This window comes from Sebastes fasciatus, chromosome 14 (genome assembly GCF_043250625.1).
Source record: "Sebastes fasciatus isolate fSebFas1 chromosome 14, fSebFas1.pri, whole genome shotgun sequence".
Classification (NCBI taxonomy): Eukaryota; Metazoa; Chordata; class Actinopteri; order Perciformes; family Sebastidae; genus Sebastes; species Sebastes fasciatus.
Window position 1 is genome coordinate 7,853,088 of NC_133808.1, and position 26,908 is coordinate 7,879,995.

Consider the following 26,908-nt stretch of genomic DNA (forward strand, 5'->3'; position numbering starts at 1 on the left):
TCAACTTTATGCAAATGAGGAGCGGGCATCGTGACACTCCGTTTCTCGAATCGCGCCACCATGCTATCAGAATGCATTGCACGGCTGCTTACATAGACAATGAAGGGGGAGCGTGGAAAGCACGGAGCCTGTGGACACGTACCATTAGTGCATGGAGTGCCCGTGGCGCGGAGAAGATCGTCCTATCATTCTGCCTTGAATTAATAAAATAAAAAATAAAAAAACGACTCTCGCACAGGAGCCGGCTCTTATCGTTCACTTAAAAGAGTCGGCTCTTTGAACCGGCTTGTTCGCGACATACACATCACTAGTTGCTAACAGGGACAGCTAACTCACAGCTAGCTGACAGCAGCAGCAGCAGAGAGGAGTAACAGGGAGTAACAGGGAGTAACATGGAGTAACAGGGAGTAACAGGGAGTAACATGGAGTAACAGGGAGTTACTGCGTTGAGAAGAGAAAACGCCACATCATTTTCTTATTTTAGAGTCCATGCTAGCGACTCGAGCTGTCACTCTACTAGCTGCTGTGTCCAAAACGATGAGCTCTGTGGCAGCGACGACAACCTCTGAAGCTCCGGCGGGGCTGCGCGCAGCAGCCAGCCGGGATGGAGGCTCCGGGAGCCCGCTGCAGAGGCTCCAGAAGCTGCTGGCGGTGCCCGGATCCGACCCGAGCCGAGTCAACGACCTGCTGCTGCTCCGGCCTGATCCTGATGCAGACGAACACACTGCTACAGAGCCAGAGGAGAAAGGCAGCAATAGGCATGTTATGTTCTTCCACGGGGATATTCAGGTGAGTGATGGAGGGAGGGAACCATAACACATGTGGGTCTGTTGATGTCAGCTTATCCACAGAAAGATGCTAACTGGCCTAACTGCATGATTTTAATCACTGAAAGTTGTTACTGTGACAGGGATGTTAATAGATAATAGATAATAATAGAATAGATAATCCCCATTCACGGACACACACAATAAACACAGACAGGTAAATAAAAGGGGATGTTATAAAAAGGATCACACCCACTAAACTGTTTAATCCTGGACCATATTAACAAAGACAGTCTAAAACGATGGAGTATCTTATTGTATTATTATAGATATAGTATTACGATTTTACATTTTGAGTCTGTGCATTTAGTTTTAAAGTAATTTAAGGGCCTATACAATTTGTGTCAATGCCACATGGATCACTTATATGAATGTTAAACACCATGTGACATGTATAGGGTAATAGCCATGTATTTTTCACATCTTTATAGCTTGTTCACAGCATGTGACACCTCATGGGTGTCAGGAAAGGTTATCAGCAGAGTGAGTCCTTTTGTTTTACTGCTTCATAAAAACAACTCACTAAACCAAAGGAATCACCTGAATGGGGGGAAGCATATTTAGTTTTGCTTGCGTTAGATTTCTTTCCCACTTAAGTAGCAGAGTATGTAGTTCATTCTGCACAAATTATTGTGAGCTGTGGCACTGTAATACCACACACTCAAAAAATCACACAGGAGATTGAAATCAGTAAGTCTGAGAGAGGTTTTCAACAGATGAGGGCAGATATTTGACCCCGTCACACTTGGCTGCTCCTATTACATTGATATCAAGTTAAGTTTATTTATACTGTATGGGAGACACTGCCCAGGGCTCAAAATGTAACTGAAAGAAGCACTTTCCAGCACCAAGCAAAACGGTATCAAGCAGGGTATATTGTGCACAGGTACAGTGATGATCCTTGATTGGAGATCGCACTGCAGAGATACGGTGCTCTTCCTGTGAATATGCCACTTTTAGCTGTGAGTTGGATCAGCTTTGTGTAAGAAGCACGGGGTGATTTGACAAAATTGAACATTGTTCCCTGAGTGGGAGCTGAAAATGACCAGACTACAATTCCCATAATTCCACTGTGCAAAGAGTTTACGGGTAGGAATTACAAAATAATTGAAGTTGTAAAGAGAGCCTTTCACGTTTTTAAGTTACCTGAAGGCCACCGTAGTTCTCTGACAAGCTTGTGAAACTGCGATAAAGTGAGCCTCAGAGTGCTAAACCGTGGTACCGCCAGCCGCCATCTGACTTCCGCTGCTCCGAGAGTAGTGTTATTATGGTATGGATGGTGAAGACAATGGCGTTTTACACTCGGCGGTTACCGCAGTCTTGGAAGGGAGGAGTGAGTGGACGGGTACTAAGTTGGTTGCGATCTTTAACCTCACCACTAGATGGTGCTAAATCCTACACACTGTCCCTTTAATGCTTTTTAAGCATTAGTTTAAGCAGAGAACTTAAAGCAAACGTTTTTTTCTGCACGGGAGCACTAGTGCACCTTTTAGTTGTAGTACTGAGACATTAGCGTGTGTGTGTTGTATCTGCAGACCTCACTAGAGGAGAGAGTGTTTCTGAACATGTGTGCAGTTGTGAGTAATCTGCTTGGGGGAATAGGTAGGACACGGTAGTGTCTCTCCAGCCTGTGCCAAACATCTAATTGCTGCAGCTGCCGGATTATGTAAAACTGTCTCATCACGGGCCTTTTGTTTCTTTTTTTAGTAAGTGTAAGGGACACTTACTAATCAAGTGTAAAAAAAAAAATACAGAGGACTAAAAGACGATTAAACATCACCCATTTGTTTCCTTTTCTAATTGCTTTAAAGAATTCAAGAGCTGCCCTCATTTACTAAAGCTTTTCTAGTGCCCAATCCATCTATTCATTGTCCTCATTTGCAATTCATTAGGCAGCTTTCCAGGCAAGTGTTAATATTCCCACCGCAGCGCGCCCGTATTTGCCAGGAGACGTTCGTATGCGCAGGATGCTGTCACCGTGATGTTTCCATGTATCATTGTGTTCAGGACCTCGCAGTCTTGACAGCAGGCTGAGGAGATGCTGCTGATGGAACTAATTAAGAGTGTCACAGAGAGACTGATGTGGCTGACGTTTTTAGTCAGCCTCTCACCATGGCTGGAGAGGATGTAGGGAACATTTTTCTGTTTGGCTCACAGATTGAAGCTCGGAGAAACACATGAATACTTTTTGCAAAAAATAAAAAATCTTTGACTTTTAGAGTCTTTTTTGTGATATTGATTTTGCTATCCTTCCCTCTAAATTTTAAGCGTTTAAAGGCTGAATAACACTGCAAAAGCCAACTCCTCCTTAGCTAGATGAGTTTATGTTCCACGTCATGAACACACTGACTAAAAGCTAGTTTTATGCAAACTGTTGGATTTAGGGATGTACCTACCTGTATCCTCTTAAAACCAACAGATGCAGAGCGATAATGGGTTTATATATCATTTGGGCTTTCAATCGTTTAAATATTTAATCGCAATTAACACATTAGTAATTTTTTATCTGCTCAAAATGTACCTTAAAGGGAGATTTGTCAAGTATTTAATACTCTTATCAACATGGGAGTGGACAAATATGCTGCTTTATGCAAATGTATCTATATATTTATTATTGGAAATCAATTAACAACACAAAACATTGACAAATATTGTCCAGAAACCCTCACAGGTACTGCATTTAGCATAAGAAAATATGCTCAAATCATGACATGGCAAACTGCAGCCCAACAGGCAACAACAGCTGTCTGTGTCAGAAAACCTGAGGAATCCATTGGTACCAACCATGTACCAATGGATGTATGATGGTTAAATAATGCTCCAAACTTGCGCTACATTTTGGTGAGGAAAAACTGTCATATCAATTTTCAAAGGGGTCCCTTGACCTCTGACCTCAACATATGTGAATGTAAATGGGTTCTATGGGTACCCACGAGTCTCCCCTTTACAGACATGCCCACTTTAAGATAATCACATGCAGTTTGGGGCAAGTCATAGTCAAGTCTGCTGACAAGTCATAGTCAAGTCTGCTGACTTGACTATGACTTGCCCCAAACTGCATGTGATTATCTTAAAGTGGGCATGTCTGTAAAGGGGAGACTCGTGGGTACCCATAGAACCCATTTACATTCACATATGTTGAGGTCAGAGGTCAAGGGACCCCTTTGAAAATTGATATGACAGTTTTTCCTCACCAAAATGTAGCGCAAGTTTGGAGCATTATTTAACCATCATACATCCATTGGTACATGGTTGGTACCAATGGATTCCTCAGGTTTTCTAGATCCATATGGTATCAGTATCTTGACTCTAGCATCAAAACTGAGTCCGCTACAACCTCCGAAAGATTGATTGCGTTAATGCGTTAAAGAAATTAGTGGCTTTAAAACACATTTGCGTTAATGCGTTATTAGCGCGTTAACGTTTACGGTCCTGTATAGCATATGTTTCATGTTGTTCCAGTGTGTAAAAGTTGTATACTGCAGCTTTAAAGAACCTCTGTGTCTGTGTGGTTTTATGCAGAACTTCCAGGAGGAGATGGCCCTGCAGTCTGAAGGAGCCCAGTGGCTCTCGTGGAGTCTGGAGCAGGTCGCCCTCACCCTGGGCCGACGCTTCCCCGACCGACACGTTTGGGTGGTCAGAGCCTCCCGCATGTATCTCCACAAGTTCAGCTGCTACCACAACTTCGTAGAGAGCAACATGTTCGGGGCGCCGGAGCACTCTCACTACTCACCTGACTATGGAGCGTTTCACCACCTCAGGTTTGTTTTCCACACATTACGAGTATTTACTGCACGGTGATTGCATTGTCAGTGTCCCGGTTAGTGTGCCATCCTCTGAACAGCACTTGTGATTGATCGCAGGGCCCTGCTGAGCCACGGCATGGAGAGAGCCAACCTACCAAACCCCCTTCAGCCACAAGGAGGCGGCGACAGCATCCCCTCAGGGTTCTCGCTGACGCCGGTGGGCTTCAGCAAAGGCTGCGTGGTGCTGAACCAGATGCTGTACGAGCTGGCCGGGGCCCGCGCCGACCCGCAGATGTCGCACTTCGTCAAGAGCATCTCCGACATGTACTGGCTGGACGGCGGCCACCCGGGAGGCAGCGAGACCTGGGTGACCAACAAGCAGGTACTGAAGGAGCTCGCTTCCAGCGGAGTGTCGATTCACGCCCACGTCACCCCGTACGAGGTGTGCGACCCGATGCGGGCCTGGGTGGGCCGCGAGCACGGTCACTTCATCAAGACCCTGGAGGAGTTCGGGGCCTGTCCGAGTAAGAAGCTGCACTTTGAGGACGAGCCCCCCACCATCGAGAACCACTTCAGGGTCATCCAGGAGTTTTGAGTTTGGTTTAGATTGAGCTCTTGCATACAGATTGTCTTATTCGCTGGTCTTACCTCATTTTTGTCTGTGATTTAAGGGCTCAGGCTTTAGAGCATGTGGCAGATTGCTGGTGTGTTGTACTTTCTGCTGCTAAATGCAAAATGATCAGGAGCCTCCCCCGCTGCTCCCTGTGGCCCTGAGCAGGAATATGCACGTATGAAAATGGTCTTCCTTATTTATTCTTCAGGCTAAATGTAACCGTTTACATTTGATTCTGGCTCGAGCTTTGAGTTGCTGCAGAGCTGTCGGGAGTAGAAACATGAATGATTCATGTTGTTTCAGACTTGTTTTAATTTCTGTCCTGATTTTCATTTAACTTAATGTTTGTTTTGGCTGAAGCACAACAGCTTTATTACATTGTTTTTATACCTGCACTGGTGTTCGAGCTGCTTTTAGACACGCCAATGTCTGAATTTCTGAACTTTACAGTGTCAGGTTCAGAGTTGAGTCGGTCTCGGTGGTGATTCTTGATTGTATTCAAATGTTTGATCAAGTGTTTGGTCTCAAAGTTCATTCCTTCAGTTTGATCCCAATAGTAGATTGTTTGTCCACCAGTCATTTGTCAGACCTTTTTCTATTTAAAGGTCACATAGCTGCACTCTTGGGAAAAAAAAGAGCAGCACAATCTCACCTCAAAGTCCATTTAGTAACTGTTCTAGAGCTTTCAGTCGTATCACAAGATCTTTTTCAGCAAGTGGAGTTGATTTGCTTTAAACTCCGTCTGCTGATGAAGACCATGTGGACAGTACTCTTTGAATTACTGGCTAATTTCATGATAGCAAATCTTCCATGTTATTACATATCACTTTTTTTTAAATGTTAACTGTGATTGGATATTTTCCTCGCAACACGTTTTACAGTTTTGTTTTGACAATATACCAAATTGTATCAAATTACCTTATAAATAATTGTTATAACTAGATAAACTAATAACGTTATGATAATTTGTTTTGTCAAAATTAAATAAGTCGGGAAGATATATTAATAGAAGGTACATATTCTCGTCCGGTTCTTTTTGTCATGGTGGCGTGATGTTTATTGCAATATGTGAAAATACGCATACTTGCTAGTTTTGTGGGAATGTGTGTATTAATTTCTGTATGACGTATTCCAGTCTGTATGTTCTCGGTGTAAGCGTACATAGCATCTTTGCACTATGCTGAAGGCTGCAGCTCGTTTTGCTGAATGTAACTTCAGATCATTCCATTCTGTTTACTACTTGTATGCTATGCTGATTAAAACCCGACAAGGAGGACAAAAAAGATTCTATTTTTTTAAAAAGGTGTTTAGCAAGTTCACACCTTAGATAACCTGCATTGTTTTGAATCATTTGTTGGCTAACTGGTATACATTGTCACCATGCTGTTTTGTCCTGTTAACTGTTAGCCAATGATGGAGAGAACGCAACAGAGAAATCTGTCTCTTGTTAAAGGGATAGTTCGGATGTTTTGAAGTTGGGTTGTATGAGGTGCTTCTCCATAGTCAGTGTATTACCTACAGTAGATGACGGTCAGCACCCCCCCCAGTTTGGAGAAGCAGACAGGAGTACCAGCACGGGAGCAAAGCCATGTACTGCTGTGGACGGCTAAAAGAAATACTCACCTAAAAAATTAAAACAATATCTGTTGGAAGTGTACACTATATTTAGAATATGTTCACGGCTTTACCTCGCCGTCAGACACCCCTTTCCGACGGGGAATTGAATCCGCTATCTATGCTCTCTTCAAATCCACCAGACTCCCTTGACAAAAACAGTAATTTTACATCACAGAACACGGGAGTTGCTGGTGTACCGTTGCCTCGATCGGCTAATTTGTTTGCTACAGCGGTGGACCAGCAACTCCCTGTTGTGTTCTGTGAGGTAAAATTACTGTTTTTCTCATAGGAGTCTGGAGGCCTTGAAGAAAGCATAATAATAATAATAACATATTTTATTTATATAGCGCTTTTCTAAAAAACTCACACTTTACATAGATAAAAAGATCATAAAACAAGGACATCATAAAAAAGATATATAACACACAATATGGATAGATGGATATAACGGCTTCAGAAAGGGCTGTCTGACGGCAAGGTAAAGCAGTGAAAATATTCTTAATATAGAGTACACTTCAACTGATATTGATTTTTTTTAGGTGTCTAACATCCGTTTTGCTGCTGGTTCTCCTGTCTGTTTCTCCAAACTAGGGGTGTGCCGACTGTCATCTACTGTAGGCAATACACTGACTATGGAGAAGTACCTCAAACAACCCCACTTCAATACACCCGAACTCTCCCTGTAATAGAGTGCAGTTGTTTCAGCTCTGTTGAATCAGCAGGTGGCAGCAGTGTGGAAAAAGTAGAAAGTAGGAAATTGGACAGACACTGTTCTAAACTGGATTCACTCAAGACAACAAAAAAAACACATCAAATACTCCATCAGATATTTTCTACAACCTTTAATGAGCTTTTTCAGTTTGCTTTGTGATGCCTACCTATTAGCCTGCAGTTGATCAGAATACAATAAGGATTATGTCTTTTTTTTTAGTCATTTCAGATGCAATCAGAATGCTCATACATTAAAAAAATATAAAATGCAAAATAAACATACATCTCATTTATTTGCTTGTGCTTTGTGGCTGGTTTGACTGTAACCTACAGTATCCTTCAGTGTCACTGCGGTCACACACACACAACAAAACAGGAATGTTGGGTGACATCGGTCGCCTGATGTTACTGCTGCTCCACTCCTTGAGGATGACGGCCTGACTGAGACAATGAGCACTCACACACACACAGTGACTAGCTGCTGGACACAACAGTACAATAGCTGTACAAAATAACAACATCAACACCACAGCATAGGTCATGTTCAAGTGACAGACAAGACAATGCTTTCTCCGACCCGTCGGAGCATTCCGTCATCCCGCAAAGTGAGATCCCTGACGTCACCGCGTTGCAAAACAAGTCCATCTTCTCTCAAGAGCACGCTACTCGTCAAGTCTTAAACCTTTTTTTTTTTTTTTTTTACAGATGCTGCTGCAACAGTAAAGAGGAAGTTTCACTTGTTTCTGTACAACATGCAAATGCTGAAAAATTTAAACTTGAGAAACTTCCTGTTATCAAGTTGCATCATTTTAGATTATTTCAAGACACCTATACACCTGTTTTGGAGAGGTATTAGAAAAGTGAAAATACTCAACCCTTGAGATGAAGATTATTTATTTGATATTACAGTAGCAAACTGGTTCCCCATAATAACCTGACACTATCAGACACATATACTTCCCAGCTGTTTGGATCAAGTAGGAGCTGCTAACTCTGTGAGATTAAATTCCTCGTCGAGATGAAAATCTTTTACATTGTGGTGGCGTTTCCAGTTTTAAAAGGATGACAGCATACAGATGAGAGCATGGCCGTGGCTGGAGACGCCCGTCTCCTACACAAAGGCCATTGTACCAGCTGGTGACAACAACAAAACTAAAACACAATGTGATCTTATTGCGGCTTGGCACCTCAGAACAAAAAGAGGAATGTATTACTGGAGATTAAGAGCAATCAGAGTTGCCAGCGCTGCACTTAAGGAGTGACAAATCCTGTGAATCAATAGCACCTCATATTTCACATTATACAGTGGTTCCGTCACATCCGTCTCTTTCTAAAACTACGCATCTTTCCTACTTTCTCATCACCCGTAAAAAGCCTTTCATCGCCTACATATCTTAACTCTCAACATCAGAACTTAAAGGAACAGTTCCATCAAACTGCTTCTTTAAACGCTTCCTTCGAGCCGGACATATTTCCAGTACTTAATCATCTTCCTCCTGTCTGAAACCATCTGACTCATCTCTCTCTCTCTATACCTCCCAGTACCACCTATCAACCAGTCCTTGCTTTCATCTTCCCAATCCACTGCAGTCAAACATTTCCATTTATTATTCATTACACTGTAACCACGACAGCTTGTTTTAAATAACACCGTAATCATGCCCTCTCTTCCACCATATAATCAACACTTCCTTATAAGACACATGAGCACATTATTTACATAAAAATATAAAGTATAAGTCCAGCACATAAATAATAATAATAATAATAATAATAATAATAGGCCTATAAGAATAACATTAAGAATACAAAACAAAAGTGAGCAGAGAGTGAGCAGCATGCCCTGAGATGAAAACAACAGGAATGTATTACTTCAGGCACCCTGACCCCGACAGGACAGGAGGAGCTTTTAATGAAAGGACACTGGATGGCTTTGGTGAGGGACTGGAACACACGGCGAGTCTCTCAAGGACAAGCGGACACACAGAACTTTCAGAAATAGCTCCCCTTTTTGCTTATCAGTTCAAAACGTGTGCTCGTGAAGTAAGTGTTAAAGTCATGTTGCTCTTCTTCCGGCCAACAAAAGAGGAACTTTACAGCCTGGTGAGGAAATCATTTGAGTAAGAGCGGGTGTGGCATGTGAACGAACTACATGAGTCACTGGGTTTTTCAACCGGTACAGTTTTGAAGTTTCTATCTTATTATAGAAGGATGCTATGATTTGTTAAACCTTTCTGTCAAAGTAGTCTCTTCTAAAAACGTCTTTCAGTTCTTTGGAAGTAGACTATGCTTAGGTTGGAGTTATTAAAACTAGTTTGATCTAAAAACCCTGAGCTACATTTAAACCCTTGTGCTATTGCAGACGTGGAGAAAATGACCTGTTTGCCTTTGAGGGAAATGCAAACATATAAGGAATGTAATATGCTTGTGTGTAATTCAGCCCCTCTGCTGGTTGTTTTTAGAGCCAGCTTGGATGTGAAATACAGCAGGTAGTAAAGAGATAGAACTACGGCAAAGGACAGCAGCAAGTTTTCTGGACTTTCCATTAAATAGTGACTGAATGACATGTTCCCAAACACAGAGCCCACAATCTGAGTCAAAAGGTTTCCCATAATGCCGTGCTGTCCCTAATTCTCAACATGCAAATGAGGACGTTATCACACTTCCTCATAGCAGAGGTGCTCATCTCGATAGCACACATTTCTGCTGAAGCACCGGTGACTAAGAGCACTTAACTTCCCACCTTAAGGCAGAGCGCTGTTATATAACCTCTTTAAGGTTTCTTGAGAAAATAGCTTTCAAATGCACAAGAGAAGTATTGCATAGATTTCCACAAAAATGCTCCACACAAGCCTTCGACAGTACAGGAACAACGCAGAGTGGGCTTATGAAAATACCAGAGATTTGAACAATGAAAGGTATTAAATACTTTAGGTTAAACACACTGCATTAATCGAGACATACTGTACAATTGTTTACTTTTTTTAACAGCGGTGGATCAGTGATCGATCTAAAAATTTAGCTGGTTATCTTTGGTCTGAGTGGTCGATCTTTTTGCAAATTAGTGAAACGTGAACACAACCTAAGTACTTTGAGCGGTGACAGCTGGTTTTTCTGGAGGCTTAAAAGAATTTAAAAAGCGTAGAGGGAGAAGTGGGCGCCCCTGCCTTACACTTCAATTCCTCTCAGTTTTCCTTTTTCAAAAGTCAGCGTCTCCAGCGGCGGGCCTTTCCTCGTCGAAGCGGAACTTTTTTGAGTGAGAGTGTGGCGAGTTCTCCTTGTCATCGGCCGCCCACTTCATGCCGCAGCTCCTTTCGCGGACAGCGCGGGTGGTGGCGGGGTCGGGGCTCAGACAGATCTGCCACAGCCAGGGGTGGCTCATACACTCTGCAGCGCTGGGCCGGTCCCTGTGGTCAGAGCACAGCGTTAAACACTATAAGCAGCCTGTAAATAACCAGTAGTTTCATTATTGATTAATATGCTGGTTATTTTCATGATTGTTCCATGAATCATTTGGTCTATAAAACGTCAGAAAATTGTAAAAAAAACAAAAAAAACAATTGCAATTTCCTAGAGCCCAAGGTGACTTCTTCCTCTATAAATTACAATCTAGAATCTAATTAAAAAGAAAAAAACATAACATGATGCTGTCAATCGATTAACATATTTAGTCGCAAATTAATCACACTTTTTTTATCTGTTCAAAATGTACCTTAAAGGGAGATTTGTCAAGTATTTAATACTCTTATCAACAAGGGAGCAGACAAATAGGCGGCTTTACGCAAATGTATGTTATTGAAAATCATTTAACAACACAAAACAATGACAAATATTGTCCAGAAACCCTCACAGGTACTGCACATGCTCAAATCATAACAAGGCAAAGTCAAGCCCAACAGGCAACAACAGCTGTCAGTGTGTCAGTGTGCTGACTTGACTCTGACTTGCCCCAAACTGCATGTGATTATCATAAAGAGGGCATGTCTGTAAACAGGAGACTCATGGGTACCCATAGAACCCATTTTCAGGTCAAGGGACCCCTTTGAAAATGGTCATGACAGTTTTTTAACGTAACTTCGTAGCGTTATTTAGCATTCTGGCATGGTTGGTACCAATGGATTCCATAGGTTTTCTAGTTTCATATGATACCGGTATCTTTGCTCTAGCTTTAAAACCGAGCCGGCTACAACCTCCGAAAGATCGATTGCATTAATGCGTTAAAGGAATTAGTGCTGTTAAAACCAATTTGCGCTAACTCATTATTATCGCGTTAACTTTGACAGTCCTAATTATTATACTTGCTTCATCTACATTTTCATAATATGAGCAAAAACACAAATTTGTGGGGAACTAGAAGTGCTTTATTTGCTCTCGACTGTGCCGTGTGCAGGTTTGCAGGCTGATCTGTGTGAACTCTTCACACACGAGCAGACTTGGTCTAAAATACAATATGACGTGACGTTTGGGCTACCCCGTGGAAAATCATCTCATCCTTTTGTTTACAGCTCCGTGCTAACATTCCATTTGGATTTCATTCAAAATAAATCACCTGACTGTGTTTCTATTCTGAGGGGAGTCTTTACTCACTCGGGCGTTTTCACCAGCAGCTTACGGATGAAGTCCACGGCCAGCTCAGACACCCTGGAGAAGGCCTCCATGCTGTAGTCCACATTGACCTGGGACACGTTCAGATACGTCTCCTGCTTGTCGTCCCCAACAAACGGAGACTCGCCCGTCACCAGCATGTAGGCTATAACACCCACACTCCTGAAGAACACACACGGGCATGAAGAACACAGTGAAAACAGGTCTGAATACCGGAGGGCACACATGTAGTTCATTACTCTAGAAAAAAAAAGTTAAATTTTCATAATGTTGGTCACCACAAAAATGAGAACAAATTAAAGTAATTACTCAAACTGTAAACAGCTATTAGCTTTAGCAGAGCTACTTTGTGGTTTGTGGCTTTCCACTGCAATGGATCACCTTCAGTTTCATTTACACATCATTTGGTTTAAAGTGTAAATTATAGAAAAGATGATCAACACGACACATTTTCTTTCGAAGAACCACAATTAAGTCACTGGCAGTTTTTGAGAATGGACTCACCATAGGTCGGTCGCTGTTGTGATTGGCTCATAATTCAGGATCTCAGGAGCTGAATGAAGACATGAAAGAAAAAGTCAGCGGTCATTAAATATTACAAGAATGTCTTCCCCGTAATCATTTCATACCTCATGTGGTTTTATTCCACCACTACTGACGTTTTGTATTTCTGTTGCGTCTTTGTTATTACTGTGTTTTGTTTTTTTTTACAAAACAACCACATTAAACTCAAGAAGGAGCTGGCCGAGTCAAATTTACATGGGAAGGCGAGACAAAACTAGAATTACCACCTCACGTTGTACTGTATGCCTCCAACAAAGAGTCAAGTTGCAGTTTACATCCATGTCTGTCCAAAATGTCACCACTTCATCATTTTATCCTGTTAGACATGTGCGTGAAATTGTCATAATTAGCATATGAATTCTTGAGTTATGGCCAATAACGTGTTTTGTGAGGTCACAGGGAACTTTGACCACCAAATTCTAATCAGTTCAGCCTCGAGTCCAATTAGATGTTTATGCCAGATGTAATGAAATTCCTTCCAGGCGTTCCTGAGATATCATGTTCATGAGAATGGGACGGACGGACAGATGGATGTACGTATGTACGGACGGACAGAGGGACAACACAAAAACATTATGCCTCTGTCCACGGCTATCGCCGGCGTGGAGGCATAACTCACTAACTGTGACAGTTAAACCTAACCAAGTTGTGTTCCTGTGATGATGGAAGTTTATTTTGAAAAGACTGCATGCATGTAACAAGTTGAAATTGATAGGTCTCACTCTAGAGGAGCTAATGTGGTTTCGCTGGTGATGGCTGCTCCTGTCTGATGTCTTTGAGTAATCACAGCCTGTTTTATGAACATCGCCTTACCCACATACTCAGGTGTGCCAAGAATCTCTCTGAGCTCTCCAACCGCACCCAGTCTGCGTGCCAGGCCAAAGTCTACAATCTTTATGTCTCCTGGAGGAGACAGGCTGGTCAGGAGAATATTCTGTGGCTGAGGAAGAAACCAAGCGGAAACACGGGGTAAACATCATGTGGAGAGCACACTCTTACTGGAACGATAAGACGTGCTGTACTTTAAACTCAAAAATGATTGCGTAATGACATGTAACTCGTGTTCTCTTTTAGCACTTGCTCAATAATGTTTTTGCCCTCCAAGGGAGAGGTGTTTACCCTTCTATAACATGATTATTTGTTTAAGTGCTGAAAATATATCGACCACATGACACTGTGTAAACACTACTATTATGAAATGCTTGCATCATTCTCTACAAGACAAGTTGAGAACATACACTATGCGCTTGGTTTGTTTACACAAAACACACCAATTTGTTTTGTGTTTTTTGAAGCCAGTCAGCATCTGCTGTATGTTGAAATAACTGGTCAGCCCTTGTAAAATTTACATTGGTATTATTGCAAATGTCTTAAACACGGGGATCCGCCAGCAACTATGGCCTGGTAACAAAACAGGAGTGTAAGAATCACTCATTTTACACTGTGCGTTCCCACTTTGCCCTGGGCGAAGGGTTCTGTTACCACCTATAATCCCACATCTGGGCTCAACTGTGTCACGAAAATAGGAAATTGGGCTTTTGAGTCCACAACTTCTCTAAAAGAAGGGAATACACAACCAAGCACTTAAGGGGGAAGTTTGTGGCGAAGCAAGCGTACATGTAAAAATAGATTCCCTCAACTCCAGCTACACTCATGCATTTGATTTTGTGTGTGTGTGTGTGTGTGTGTGTGTGTGTGTGTGTGTGTGTGTGTGTGTGTGTGTGTGTGTGTGTGTGTGTGTGTACAGACCTTCAGGTCTAAGTGCACCAGGTTTCTCTGGTGGAGGTGATGGACTCCCTCCAGTGTTTGCCTGATCAGGCGAGTGATCTGGCCCTCTGGCAGCAGCTCCTCAGACATGCAGTGGTCAAATATCTCTCCACCGGCCGCACTGGGCAAAGAGAAAACACACTGTACTGTAAATACACAGGTATGCGCATGTAGACGGGTCATGAAATGGTCATCTACTAAAATGTCCAAGGACAGTAAAATATGCAGCAGTTTGGTGACATTTAATGCACTTTCAACACGAGAAACAGAAATATACTGTATTCATGGATTGCAGGGTGGCCTAGTGGTTTTAGTGGCCAACCCATAGCCGGAGGGCCACTGATTTGATCCTACGTGTCCTGGCGAAGTGTTATTGAGCAAGAAAGCAACCTCCTTCCTGCTTCCTCACTGTAAAGCAGTGGCTGAGTTTGGCTGAGTGTCAGCCAAAGTTGACTGAAAGCCCTAAAACGGTGCGCAGATTACAAAGTTCACCTGATTTTATTGCATTTCAGGTTATTCAAGTTTCTCATTTGGTATGTTTCTTGGTCCTTTCTTGAGCTGTCCAGGCTGTCTGAGTTGTGAGTTGTTCAAGCTGTCTTTGCTCTGAGGAAGGGATTAAAGTGTCTCCAACAACAAGTATTAAAGGTGTGGTTAGAAAATCATAGCAATTCACTTCAAGACAACCCCGTGTGTGTTCTTATTTCAAATCTGTGTCTCACATCTAGTTTCTGTTTTGATGGTACAGAGAAAAAAGATGATGACTAACTTTTTTCATTTAGGTGCACCAGCACATAATTTGAGGGCACCCAAAATTTTTCACCGCAATAATTCATTTTAAGCGTTTTGTCAGTTCCCATACACAATAGTAATTTCTTATCACATTATGTAAATGACTGTTAACAGGAATAAAGGTGCAGATAAAGAGTCAGATTTATCCTCGTTTACCACCCCCCCCACCCCACACCACACACATACTTTACGTCCCTGTCCCGTATTGCTACAAAAAGTAGATGAAGAAGACCCTGTGTAAAATGCCACACCACGCGCAACCAATGAACATGTTTAGTTACACTTGACAGATTACTTTTGAGTCCTGATATGCCAGACAAAGAAGGACAGTTCAATTGAAAACATGATTTAAAGCAAGCTATATCCTAACAACATCTGTAAGATTTCACAGACCGGAGCAAAACAAGCAATCAGAACTGATCTGGAGCCTTGCCGTCTCTGAGCAGCTGTCAATCACTTGCCAACTCTGATCAAATGGTCAAACTAGGCAGCGTTGATCAAATATGAATCAATATTCTGTTACTGTAATGCCTATTTCTCGCCTCAAATGTTTTCAGAAACATCTTGTAGTGTACTGTTTAGCTGTAAAATGATAAAGTTTGTGACCCGGCAGCCATGTTGAGATCAGTTGAGGAAATACCAAGCGCCGCCCACCAGCTGGAGCACAGCCAATAGGAACGCTCTCTCTCTGAAATGACCTGTGATTGGTCAAAGTCTTCCGTCACGGGCTACATTTTCTAAAACCTGAAAACAGAGCCGTGAGGAGGTGCAGAAGTCTAGTTTTTTTCTCATAACACTTGAATTACAATATACTGAATGGTTATTATGGAATTTTTGCCCAATGATGCCAAAAATATTCTGCCTGCTGAAGCTTTAACATGTAAGGTCAAGAGGTCAGGACATAATACCTAAGAATATGTTCATTCAGGTCATCTAGATGTGGAGTTTCAGCTCAAGCTATGCAGCAATTTAGCTTACATGCCTTTTAGTCCTGAAACTAATCCTGATAAACCTGTTAGGAAGAATGAGCATTACATAAAAAAGCAGTGAGTGTGACAGCTCCTTAAGATTGGACAAACAGGACTTTGCCCTTAAACAGGCATTTACTGGATCATACTGCTGAATGTGCTTGTTTGTAGTAGAAACATTTAGCCAGTGTTAGACAGGTTAAGAGATTATTAAATAGGATGTAGCACATATTAAATTAAAAAGGTAAAAGAATATATCAGTGGTTCTGTTGTGAACTCACTATTCCAGCAGTAGGACGATGTCGTGATCCGTCTCGTGAGCAGCGTGCAGATTGACCACTCGGGAGTTGTTACGGGCCGTCTCCAGGACGGCCATCTCATGAATGACATCTGCCCGGCAGTCGCGACCTCGCCTCCTCTTCCGTAGGAACTTGGCAGCAAACACCTTCCCCGTGGCCTTCTCCACACAGCGCTTGACCACAGCAAACTTCCCCCTAGGAGGCAGAAAGTGGACATACTGTTAAGGGGCACCCTTTAGTCAGACAAAGACCAGCTTCATTAATAAAGTAAAACAAGACATCTTGGATCCTTAAATGACATGATTTCAGATGGAATAATTTCTTCCATTAAAAGAGCTAACATTTGCAAGGCTTTGATTTTAATGGGTGATATGGAATTTAAGAAAAATATATCCCATATCAACATGTATCACAATAAAAGTTTAGGCATGGAAAAATCAGGTTGACCAGCTTATGTTCCTCACATTAGTGTGTATGGTAATGAGGAGAGGTAAAGAGAGCCTGGGGGAAATTTTGTTTAGTATTTACTCAATTAAATCGCTTAGTAATATTAACTTATAGCACAACATATTTCCACAATAATTTCAAATTAAAACACGATAAATTATATTAACTAATATACTGTATATTCCCAGGCTTAATGACATGTGCCTATTTGTAAATGACTGCAGCATTGGGACAATGGGGCTATACAATTACTGGCATTAGATAACATCTGTGTGTTATCTAACACCGGTCCACTCTGAAATAGCTTGGTGTTAAAGCTGCTGCCATGTCTTGATCATTGGGGTTATTGTTCACTCAAGGCTGGGAAGATACAGTACAAGTGGCTATCTGCTACTAGATTTAATCGTCAAAATTCATCAAGGCTGATGAACCTGAAAAGCAACAATCCAACTATACAGAATGATCAAAAACATGTAGTGCTAATATGGTTTATCTCCTATTCTATACCTGAACAAGGAGGCCGTCGAAATGATTGACTCAAGTTGTCCTGAGAACTACACCTACATTCCCTTCACTAAAAAAACAACAAACATTTGGCATTCAGCTGACATATTATGCAATTAGTGGAGCCACTGCTCCACAAGGCCTTGCAAAGACATGTGACAAATGAAAAACGATTTATATCCAAAAATAGCTGCATTACACGAACCCATGAGCAATGACTGTGAAGGTTACAGACCCAGAAGGACTTCTCTTAAAGAATAGAACAATAGCACTAAACTATCCTGCTCCTCTGTAGCACCACCCATCACTGTTACAAGCCATATTTTCATGCAGTTTTAGCATCTGATATACGACATTTTCAAAGCAGATAGCACAGCATTATACTGCATGCCATGTTAATATTCATGTCTTCCTGTAGTATCTGGCAGCCATTTATAAACTAAGCTAAATAAGTGTTGGCTTCTTATCACACTAAATTTAAGACATCACTTTAGGGTAAGGTGACATGTGATTGACAACTGTAGTCATTATTCTCGACTTTTAATTATAGTTATTAAAGGAGCATTACAGAAATTTAGTAATACACTTCAGTAAAGTTGCGGGACTTGCGAGAGAGATTTAAAAAAATAATAATGGTCAAATCGAAGCAGCAGAGGTCGAGATACTCTGACTTAAAATCCCTAAGTCAAGCTCAAAACAGCTGGATCTGGTAATTCCCATAATGCAACTCAGTAGTTTTTTGTTAGACCCTCCCTAACCAGTAAATGATCACACTTTTCAAACTTCATACCTCCTGTTAATAACTCTCTGTACAAAAAAGGGGAACCGATATTTTGGTGTCAAGTTGATGCCAAAATTCTGAAAACTTGACGGTACTCGTTTACCTTGTTAGGTGAAAATAAGTATTAGGCAATGGTACATTTTTTATAGAAATTACATAATCATGATGTGTTCAAATGTAATCTTCTAACATTTTGTTTTTGGTGAGAAACTTGAATAAATACAGTAGGAGATGTTTTCACAGCAATATTAAATAGATATTAGAGAGATGGTTATGATCTGTTTAACTTGCTTACACTAGCTCTAAGTGTTTGTTTTTCGTATCGAATTGGTAGAGAATCTTGAAATTGCAATGGTATTGGTTTCGAATACTAAATTTCTGGTATCGTGGCATCCATAATGTCATCAGGGGTATTCTCTCTTGACAAAGCTCACTTCCATTGTACAACTGTTTTATAGGCTGAATGACACTCCTCATGAAAGGTAAACTAATCACCACGTACAAAATGGACTGTCTCTTTGATAAATCAATCAACTTTTGGCTACCGGGGGAAGAAAAACATTCTAAACAGTTGACAGATACACAGTCACCACGTACCATCGACTTATTAAGCTGTTATGGCTAACATTTTACCTCACAAACAAGTAGAAAAATTAGCATTTAGCACTTTTTGAGCTGTGTCTCTGGCCTCCTGATGCATGTTCAATATTCACACTCTTTGTAGCTCTGGTTTGGGCTACACACCAAACATGAGTGACCCTTTAACTTACTAGATGCTATGCTAACCGGCTGGTCACTAACTTTGTCTGTTGTTTGATGCTCAGCACGTAACAGACTGTTGTTTTATCAGGGCTTAACAAGTTGCAGCGCTGGGAATTTATTTCTATTACTGTCTTTTTAGCACTACAACTGACCCTTCTCACATTACTGTCACTTCATACAATGTTAATATAGAAAATACTGATTAATGCATGTTCAACCATACTATAAAATATATTGACAGAATAATTGAAAATAAATAGAATTGAAAGTTGCAGGCACAGCCTGACAAAGAAATAGGTAAACACGGCGAGACAGAAATTTTCCACTGTTAAAGGTCATTGTAATTTGAAACTTTTGTACCAAAGCTGGGAATAATGACACATTCCTTAAAAAGGTCAGAAGTAGAGCTGGAATCGCCCTTATCATGTTCTTCAAAGTATTGCACCTCAGAACTTCCCGTTTTGACAAATCGCACACAAACAAGTGAACAGAAGTGGTCAGTACCATTTCTTCTTTCTAAAAGTCTGGTTTCCCACATGTGCTCGTTTTCCTTCCTACTATTTTGAAATCAGAAATTATACAGTACATGCTGCATGACACATCAGTTCAAACACACCTCAGAGATATCTCAGGACATGATCATCAACCACCAGCTGTTGCCATGGCTCACACACACAGTGCCAAACACATGACAAAGGTCCACTGTAGCACGATCAAGTCAGGTCCCCTGGCACCGCGAGGCTCGTGTATTTACAGTGGTTAAAGCTTACAGTCCAGAGTCCAAACACAAAAGTTAGTGCATACTTGATCTGTGCTATTCATGTATCCATAGGTTGTAAGAGACAGTTGCTGCGTTGTTGTCTAAATCTGTAGTGACAAGGTAACTTAATTTAGTGACCAACTTTAGTCTCAATACTCAGTTTCAATAATATAGAAACAGACTGTAACTATGTAACAACACATTAATTGTATGGCACTGGCACAAATATTGAATATACATACTTATAAAGATTAGAATACTTCATAGAAGAAGTATCAACTACCACTGAGTTGAATGTGATAACAAATGGAAATGTACGACACAGTCTCTTTGCTGTTGCAATAACAAGGCTTTCATAAGCATTGTCAGTCAATAGTTGCCAGACTTTAACGGGTTATGCAATTGTAAACTGTGGCCTATACTGTGGTTATGAGCTATCACAACAGTCATGCAGTACTAAATTGTCCTGTTAGTAATGTTATGTCCATACCAGCTGGACAAACAAACCAGGTTCATTTCAAATGCAAAATGTACAAATGATATATATACCAGCCCTCTGAAATCTTTATATAATGCATAAGGGAACAACGTTTGACCTTCCTGCAGACAACATTCAGCCCGGAGGAGAGCCTCTGAAACCCCTCTCAATTCAATTCAATTCAATTCAATTCGCTTTATTGGCATGACTGTCAGGTGAACAATATTGCCAAAAACGTCAATTCAATAATAATTAAAAATTAAAAAAAGAACAGAATAAAAACAAAAACATATATATACATATATATATATATATATATATATATATGTATATATATATATATATATATATACAATTCATTAAGCAAATTACAATAAATTAGATATTTAAAAAAGAACATGCATGCAAATGGAAGAAAACAATAGAGAAGTCATTAATGTTTGTTGTGTCAATAAAACAAACAAACAAATAAAAAACAATTAGTAACAATATATTGCAATATCAAAAGATAAATGTAAAAAAACCCTCCATGAAGTAGAGGAGTAAATAAAAGGCAGAGTGTGAGTTACATCTATTATGTGTTGTTGTGGTTGTCTCTTAGGCTGAGACATGCACTGACATATCCTATATAATATAATGCATAAGGGAAACACGTTTGACCCTTCTGCAGACAGCATCCAGCCCGGAGGAGAGCCTCTGAAACCCTCTCTCTCTCTGTGTTGTCCCGGGACTACCAGGGACCCCATCAGGGACTACCAGGGACCCCACCAGGTATAGACCCATAGTTCCTATAGTTTATGAACATTCACATCTGTTGGACTCACCTCCCCAGCTCTCCGGTGATCTCATACACACTGTCCATGGGCTCCGTGCTGATGGGGGTCTGAATATCTCCGAGCAGACCCGCTGCGAGCCCGCGACTGTCCAGCCGCCTCCGAGACATCTTCCTGTCCTCCTGTCCTCCTGTCCCCGGTAACGTTAATGTTATCAGTCCTCACTGCAGCTTCCCGGTGGCTGTATATATAAACTGCTCTGAACGCGAAGACGAACTACAACAACTAACCTAAAGTGTCTATCTACCGTTTACACCGCCAGCTTCACGGTAGTCAGCTACATGTTACCGTGGACTGAGTCGGTTACCGTGAACTAGTCGGTTACCGTGCTGCTGTTGTTGTTCGGCTACTTCAACGTTACCGACTCCGGCTAGCTCAACTGTGGCTAACTTAGTTAGCTCGACGGTCAATGTCGCGGGTTAGAAAGTGAGTTAAAGTGAGTTTCCTCCGCTCAACTGTAGAGGAGTTGTTGTTCTATATTAAACCTACAACCTGCGGCTGCTCCCGGTGGTGTTAAACTATCCAACCTGCCGCTACGGGAGACTATAAAGAAGCTCGGAGAGTTTATCTGGAGAGTTTTCGGTCATTTTCACATCCTCCTGTTTGACACTGTCGACACGTCACGGCTCGGCGCATGCGCAGTAGTGTTGTGTTTGAATAAAGCGAGGTGGAGTTTATTTGAATAAAGTGAAGACAGTTTTTTTTTTTTCCTTTTCCTTTCCTTTCCTATTGGTCTTAATGCTTTTATTATTTTAATGTCCTGTTGGTTTTAAGTTGGTCTTAGTGTTTTATTGTGTTGTTTGTATGTATAATTGTACAGCACTTTGGTGAACTTTTGTTTTTAAATGTGCTTTTTAAAATAAATTTGGATTGGATTGGATTTAATAGGTGAGTAACCTGTAATCAGTGACTCCCTGACTATATGTAGTTAATAGGTGAGTAACCTGTAATCAGTAACTCCCTGACTATTATGTAGTAGAGAATGAAGACAGATAACCATATGGCAGTCTGTTTCTGCCAAGAAAATGAAACTAGATGAAAAGTTCAGGAATAACCTAAATAAATAAATAAATAAATACTCATGGTAGATCAGAAATATGAGTAAAATTGTGAGATAGCCTAAGTCAAAATGTCATAGATATGACAAACTAAATCAAAAGTTTGACTTATTTTGATTTTTACTATTTCTATCTCACAATTATGACTTAATATCTTACTTTTGACCTAGCCTTAGTTTCTCAATAATATTTTTTTTATTATTGAAATAGCTACACTATTTATACAGTTTTTTAAATTGCACTGATCCGGAGAAGTACTCCCAACATATGTGTATTACGTGGGGAACGAATGGGTACTGTGAATGTTGTGAATGTTATGTGTAAAATGGAGGAATTAATGTGTATTGTAGCTGTCTTTTCTTTTCTTTATCTATCTTTAACTGAACTGAACTGGAGAAGCCTTCAAATTCCGTTGTACCATGTACAATGACAATAAAGCTTTCTATTCTATTCTATTCATCATTTTAACATACAATCTAAAAATGATGAGTCATAACTATAAGTCATAATTTTGAGATAGCAAGTCCAAATTGTGAGATACTGCATCAAATTTGTGAGATGAAAAGTCAAAATTATGAGATGAGCCGAAATTTGGACTTAGTAGGTTATCTCATAATTGTTTGTTTCTCATATTCTTTTAATGTAGAAAGTCAATCTTACTTAATATGTTATAATTTTAATTTAAAATTATTGTTTTTATTTTTGTCTATCATTTTATAACATGAACACCACTGTGCACATGCACATTTATTAACATCTGGCAAAGCATCTGCAGGGACCTGGAAGCCTCGCACTCACCTCAGTATTTAACCCGTAGAGACTGCAATACAAATATATGAAGTACATACAGGGATAGTTTTATAATTTGATATTTTTAAAACATATTTTTCCCCATCTTTAAGATTTTTATATTTAGTTGCAGTTATTTTATTTTTTACACATCTGGCTGGAAAAGGTTAGAACTTTGGGTTTAGGAGAGGGTTATTTAATCAAGGAGAGGTAGTGGTTACCAGTTGTATAATGTAATATAAAGATAATACATTTAGTCATTTTGTTCATTCAATTATAACAAAATTCTTGTAAAAGATAAATAAGGGTCATGTATCATTAATCAAAATTTGCCATTTGTTCTCTTTTATTACAATCATTGGGGTGAAATGGAGACACACATACAGGAGCTTTGCATAGAGTGGAATTCTGAAAACCGGAGACGTGTCCTGTCAGAAATGTACTAGGAGAGACGAGAGGTGCAACTGTCTTCATTTGGATGTGAAGCAAGTCATCAATCTTACCAGTCTCCTGCTGCAGAAAAGCCTCATTATGGAAAACGTCAATCTGACCCAAGTGAATGTATATCCCTAACGTGAAGCGTTGTTGCCCATGCCACAAATCTGCCCCTCAAGCAAACATGAGGTGATGCTCTGTAAGGATTTGGCTGAAGCCAGAAGTGGGATGTGTTTTTGTTAGACAGAAATAGAGAGCAGGCCTAATGGTTGACTTTGCAAGCCCCAAACCTTTGGTACATTCGGTGCAAAATATATATTTATACACACAACAGGACAGACATACATATACATTTATATACAAAGAGACAAACAGGACCGCACACATGGTACACGAACATGTGCTCTCACGTTTCACAAAATCAAAACAGCCCTATTGATTCACCACTGGTTCATGAGCAATGAACCATAACCATCGACCTATTACTAAGATAGGCAGACACGCACATGTGAAAGTAACAACACTTTTGAAACATGCTGCCGAGATGCTCGCCATCACACTGTCATAGAGAAATCAAACTACTGCATTCGCACATCGTCCATTCCCAGAGCTAAAACTTAGTGACTAAAGCACCTATTTACCACACCTCGTTCCCATGAGCTTAACACTCAAGGTATGACAGTGCTAGGTAAGCATAAGGCCGCATGCCTCAAGTGAGCGCCACAACCAAAGTGACACAACTTGACCAGCTCCCTCACCCCTTTTTCTGAATGGATAGCAATATCCTCATGCAAAAAAAGCTAGTAAGGACAGTGTGTTGCACTATTTCAGCATGCAATATCGAGCTATAACACAACGCCATCTAGGGGTTTCTGCCCCAGCACAGCTCACAGAGCTGACCGGGAAGATCCCGCATGCAGTATTGGACCGGGAGGAGGGTTGGGGGTGGGGCTGGGATAGGAAAGTCTGCCTCCACATCTCGCATCATCATGTGGGGCTCTCCAGCGCTATTCCAGCCCCCGTGGTGTAGCTCCAACAGGACTCTGTACAGTAGGTGTAATCTTGCATGCACCCCATAGAAAACGAGTATGTGTGTGTTTCTGTGTGCATATAAGAAAGTGTGTGAGACTGAGTGAAAGAGTCCTCAGGGGGTCTGGGTCGTGCACTTAACAGTTGGAGAAATGTTTTATCACATGCTTTCAAGACAAAGCTATTGCCTGGCATGGACTTATATGCCAAAGGTTCTAAAGTATAACATCCATACAGCCCTAAAGGCTGGCGCTTGTTCCCGACAACGTCATCATCGATCCTGGTCAAGTCATTCAGAAAGGAGGAAATCACTGGTTCCTTGATTTTAAGGTGCCATAGTAATGACAGCACACTTTACTGCCCCCTGGTGTTGATATCTGTTTTTTTAGGAATTTAAACTGCAGCTTCTTAAGGTTCACCATCTTTGATTTGTGAGACACATGGATCTGGGCAATTTTTTTTTTACAAGGAAATAAAATAGATTCCCTTATGAAATTTCTCTTTATGGTCAGGAAAACCCAAGAGGCACTAAAAAGATCACCCTGACCAGGTACCTGGGTGACACCAGGCTAGTGTCTTTCAGCCAACACGGCCAAATCCGGTGCCAACATCAGAAGTGAAGCGCGTCCTCCTTCCTCAAGCAACCTTGTCACGCTTGATTTGCTTTCCCTCCACTTTGTGTTTCGTGAAAATCGTCCTCATATCGAACAGAGTTGCTTGAGGTCCGTACATTCAGTCACATATTTGGTACATTCATCACTTTCATAGGGTGGGAGGGTATTACATCAGTGAGAGGGACCTCGTGTGTCGTACGTCATCTGTCTGTGTGAGAAAGTGCATCTATTGCTCGTGATAAATGTGTGGAACCGTTTGAAAGACAGGAAACCTGCACTTCTTATCTGACTGAAGTGTCAACAAATGTATCTGGATAGTGGAGTGAGTGCATCTGTTACACTGTAAGAAAGTGCACCCACAGCATCAAGGCTAATGCTGTAATATCGTATGCATGTGTGTGTGTGTGTGTGTTTGTGATATTGGATACCTTGTTGAGTATATGCAGAAACAGGGCTGCATGTCTCAGATGTGTCTTTACCTTCCGTGCCCATGTAAGAGCTCGGATGTTGCAGTATTGAAGGTAACAGTGGTGACCAGAACCTGCCGTCATCGTCACAATGGGTCAACGACACTGTCCATAGGTGTCACTGATGATTTGTTACTCATTGTCCAGCTTACTCAGAAATAAAAACTGTGAAAACAAGTGTATTTTCAGCCTTAGAACAAATGTTTTTATGCAATTTGCGTATGATTATCTATGTGTGTGTGTGTGTGTGTGTGTGTATTTGTGCATACTAGTGTATCCCCTGCTCTCAGACCAGGCAGGAGAACCAGCCAACATCCAGTTCTAAGTCTAAAATGTCACATCTTTCGATGCTGATAAAAAAATCCTTGGGGAAACACTGGTTTGCATCATCAATACAACCAAAATGTCACATGATGTGTGTGTGTGTGTTGTGCAAAGGTGATAAGTGTGTGCGTGTATTATAGTTCATAAGGTTGCAGCCCCAGTGCAGAAAAGACACAGTTTAGAGGTCCAGAGAGGGAGAGGGGAGCTTAGTGGCTTTTGAGCAGCTGTCTCTGAGGTGCAGGTGGGTGCAGGTTTGGAGGAGGAGGAGGAGGAGGAGGAGGGAAGGTGCAAGAAATCCAGTAAACAAGGCCATTAACTGAAGAGATAAAGCACACATGTGGCTCAATGAACAAAGGTAACCATGAAAACAAGAAATTGTACTGTACAGCTTTTCAAAGCATTCTCCGATTCTCAGCCTTTCTTCCAAGTGTTCACTTGACTGACTCCTATTAGATATGTGAGAGAAAGGCAGAGAATCGGAACGATGCCCGAGTGCTGCTGAGTGACGAAAAGCCAGTTGGAAAAAAACAAAAACAAGAAAACAGCAGAGTTGTCCACTGGGGAGGTTAGTTGCCATTTGAGGATATTAGTTTTATTTCCCATGCCAAGTGAGAAAGGTGGATTTCCAGATGCTTCTCTCTCCCAAGTTAAACCTGGGTGTGAACTGATTCGAGGTTACTCCAAACCGAACGTGCTCGTTTCCTCTACAGCAGTGACCAGCTTCTCGTAGAGCATGGAGAAGGAGGGGTACGGTGGGAGGTCCAGACGATTAAAGCAAGTGTGAGCCCTATGGAGACACATACACCAAAAGATTAGTTTTGCGAAGTTTGCTCCGGCTGGTGGGCGGTGCTTGGTATTTCCTCAACTGATCTCAACAGGGCGGCCGGGTCACACACTTTCTCATTTTACAGCTAAACAGTACACTACAAGATGATTCTGAAAACAATTTACATGAGAAATAGGCATTACAGTAACAGAATATTGATTCATATTTGATCAGCGCTGCCTAGCTTGACCGTTTGATCGGAGTTTGCGAGTGATTGACAGCTGCTCAGAGACGGCAAGGCTCCAGCTCGGCTCTGATTGGTTGTTTTCCTCCGGTCTGTGAAATCCTGCAGATG

General features: G+C 41.2%; 3 protein-coding genes across 5 annotated transcripts in view; 1 reads left to right on the top strand and 2 right to left on the bottom strand.

Moving 5' to 3' along the window:
* Positions 1-303: 303 nt before the first annotated feature.
* On the top strand, positions 304-7,879 carry c14h2orf69 (chromosome 14 C2orf69 homolog). Its single transcript, XM_074658435.1, has 3 exons — positions 304-789; positions 4,350-4,588; positions 4,691-7,879. Exons 1-3 carry the CDS (start codon positions 490-492, stop codon positions 5,166-5,168), a joined length of 1,017 nt encoding a protein of 338 aa, XP_074514536.1. The 5' UTR covers positions 304-489; the 3' UTR covers positions 5,169-7,879.
* On the bottom strand, positions 7,631-21,693 carry stk17b (serine/threonine kinase 17b (apoptosis-inducing)). The gene is made up of 7 exons (XM_074658434.1): positions 21,063-21,693; positions 16,489-16,701; positions 14,433-14,571; positions 13,497-13,623; positions 12,624-12,672; positions 12,102-12,281; positions 7,631-10,921 (listed from the first exon to the last, which is right to left on the bottom strand). The coding sequence occupies exons 1-7, from the start codon at positions 21,179-21,181 to the stop codon at positions 10,714-10,716; spliced, it is 1,035 nt and encodes a 344-aa protein (XP_074514535.1). The 5' UTR covers positions 21,182-21,693; the 3' UTR covers positions 7,631-10,713.
* A 1,540-nt stretch (positions 21,694-23,233) lies between these two features.
* hecw2a (HECT, C2 and WW domain containing E3 ubiquitin protein ligase 2a) overlaps positions 23,234-26,908 on the bottom strand; it is a 49,202-nt gene continuing 45,527 nt past the window's right edge. For all 3 annotated transcript variants that reach the window (XM_074658437.1, XM_074658439.1, XM_074658438.1), the window contains one exon: positions 23,234-26,574. In XM_074658437.1, coding sequence (XP_074514538.1) covers positions 26,463-26,574 — 112 coding nt within the window. In that variant the 3' untranslated portion in view covers positions 23,234-26,462. The remainder of the gene's footprint in view (positions 26,575-26,908) is intronic.

What these genes read in the sequence shown, in the direction of transcription:
- c14h2orf69 (XM_074658435.1), top strand. Translation starts at nt 490, where the DNA reads ATGCTAGCGACTCGAGCTGTCACTCTACTAGCTGCTGTGTCCAAAACG. An exon ending in TCTTCCACGGGGATATTCAG is followed by an intron (nt 790 to 4,349) that starts GTGAGTGATGGA and finishes GGTTTTATGCAG; the next exon opens with AACTTCCAGGAGGAGATGGC. An exon ending in GGAGCGTTTCACCACCTCAG is followed by an intron (nt 4,589 to 4,690) that starts GTTTGTTTTCCA and finishes GATTGATCGCAG; the next exon opens with GGCCCTGCTGAGCCACGGCA.
- stk17b (XM_074658434.1), bottom strand. Translation starts at nt 21,181, where the DNA reads ATGTCTCGGAGGCGGCTGGACAGTCGCGGGCTCGCAGCGGGTCTGCTC. An exon ending in TGGTGCACTTAGACCTGAAG is followed by an intron (nt 13,624 to 14,432) that starts GTCTGTACACAC and finishes TTTCTTCCTCAG; the next exon opens with CCACAGAATATTCTCCTGAC. An exon ending in ACAACAGCGACCGACCTATG is followed by an intron (nt 12,282 to 12,623) that starts GTGAGTCCATTC and finishes TGTGTTCTTCAG; the next exon opens with GAGTGTGGGTGTTATAGCCT.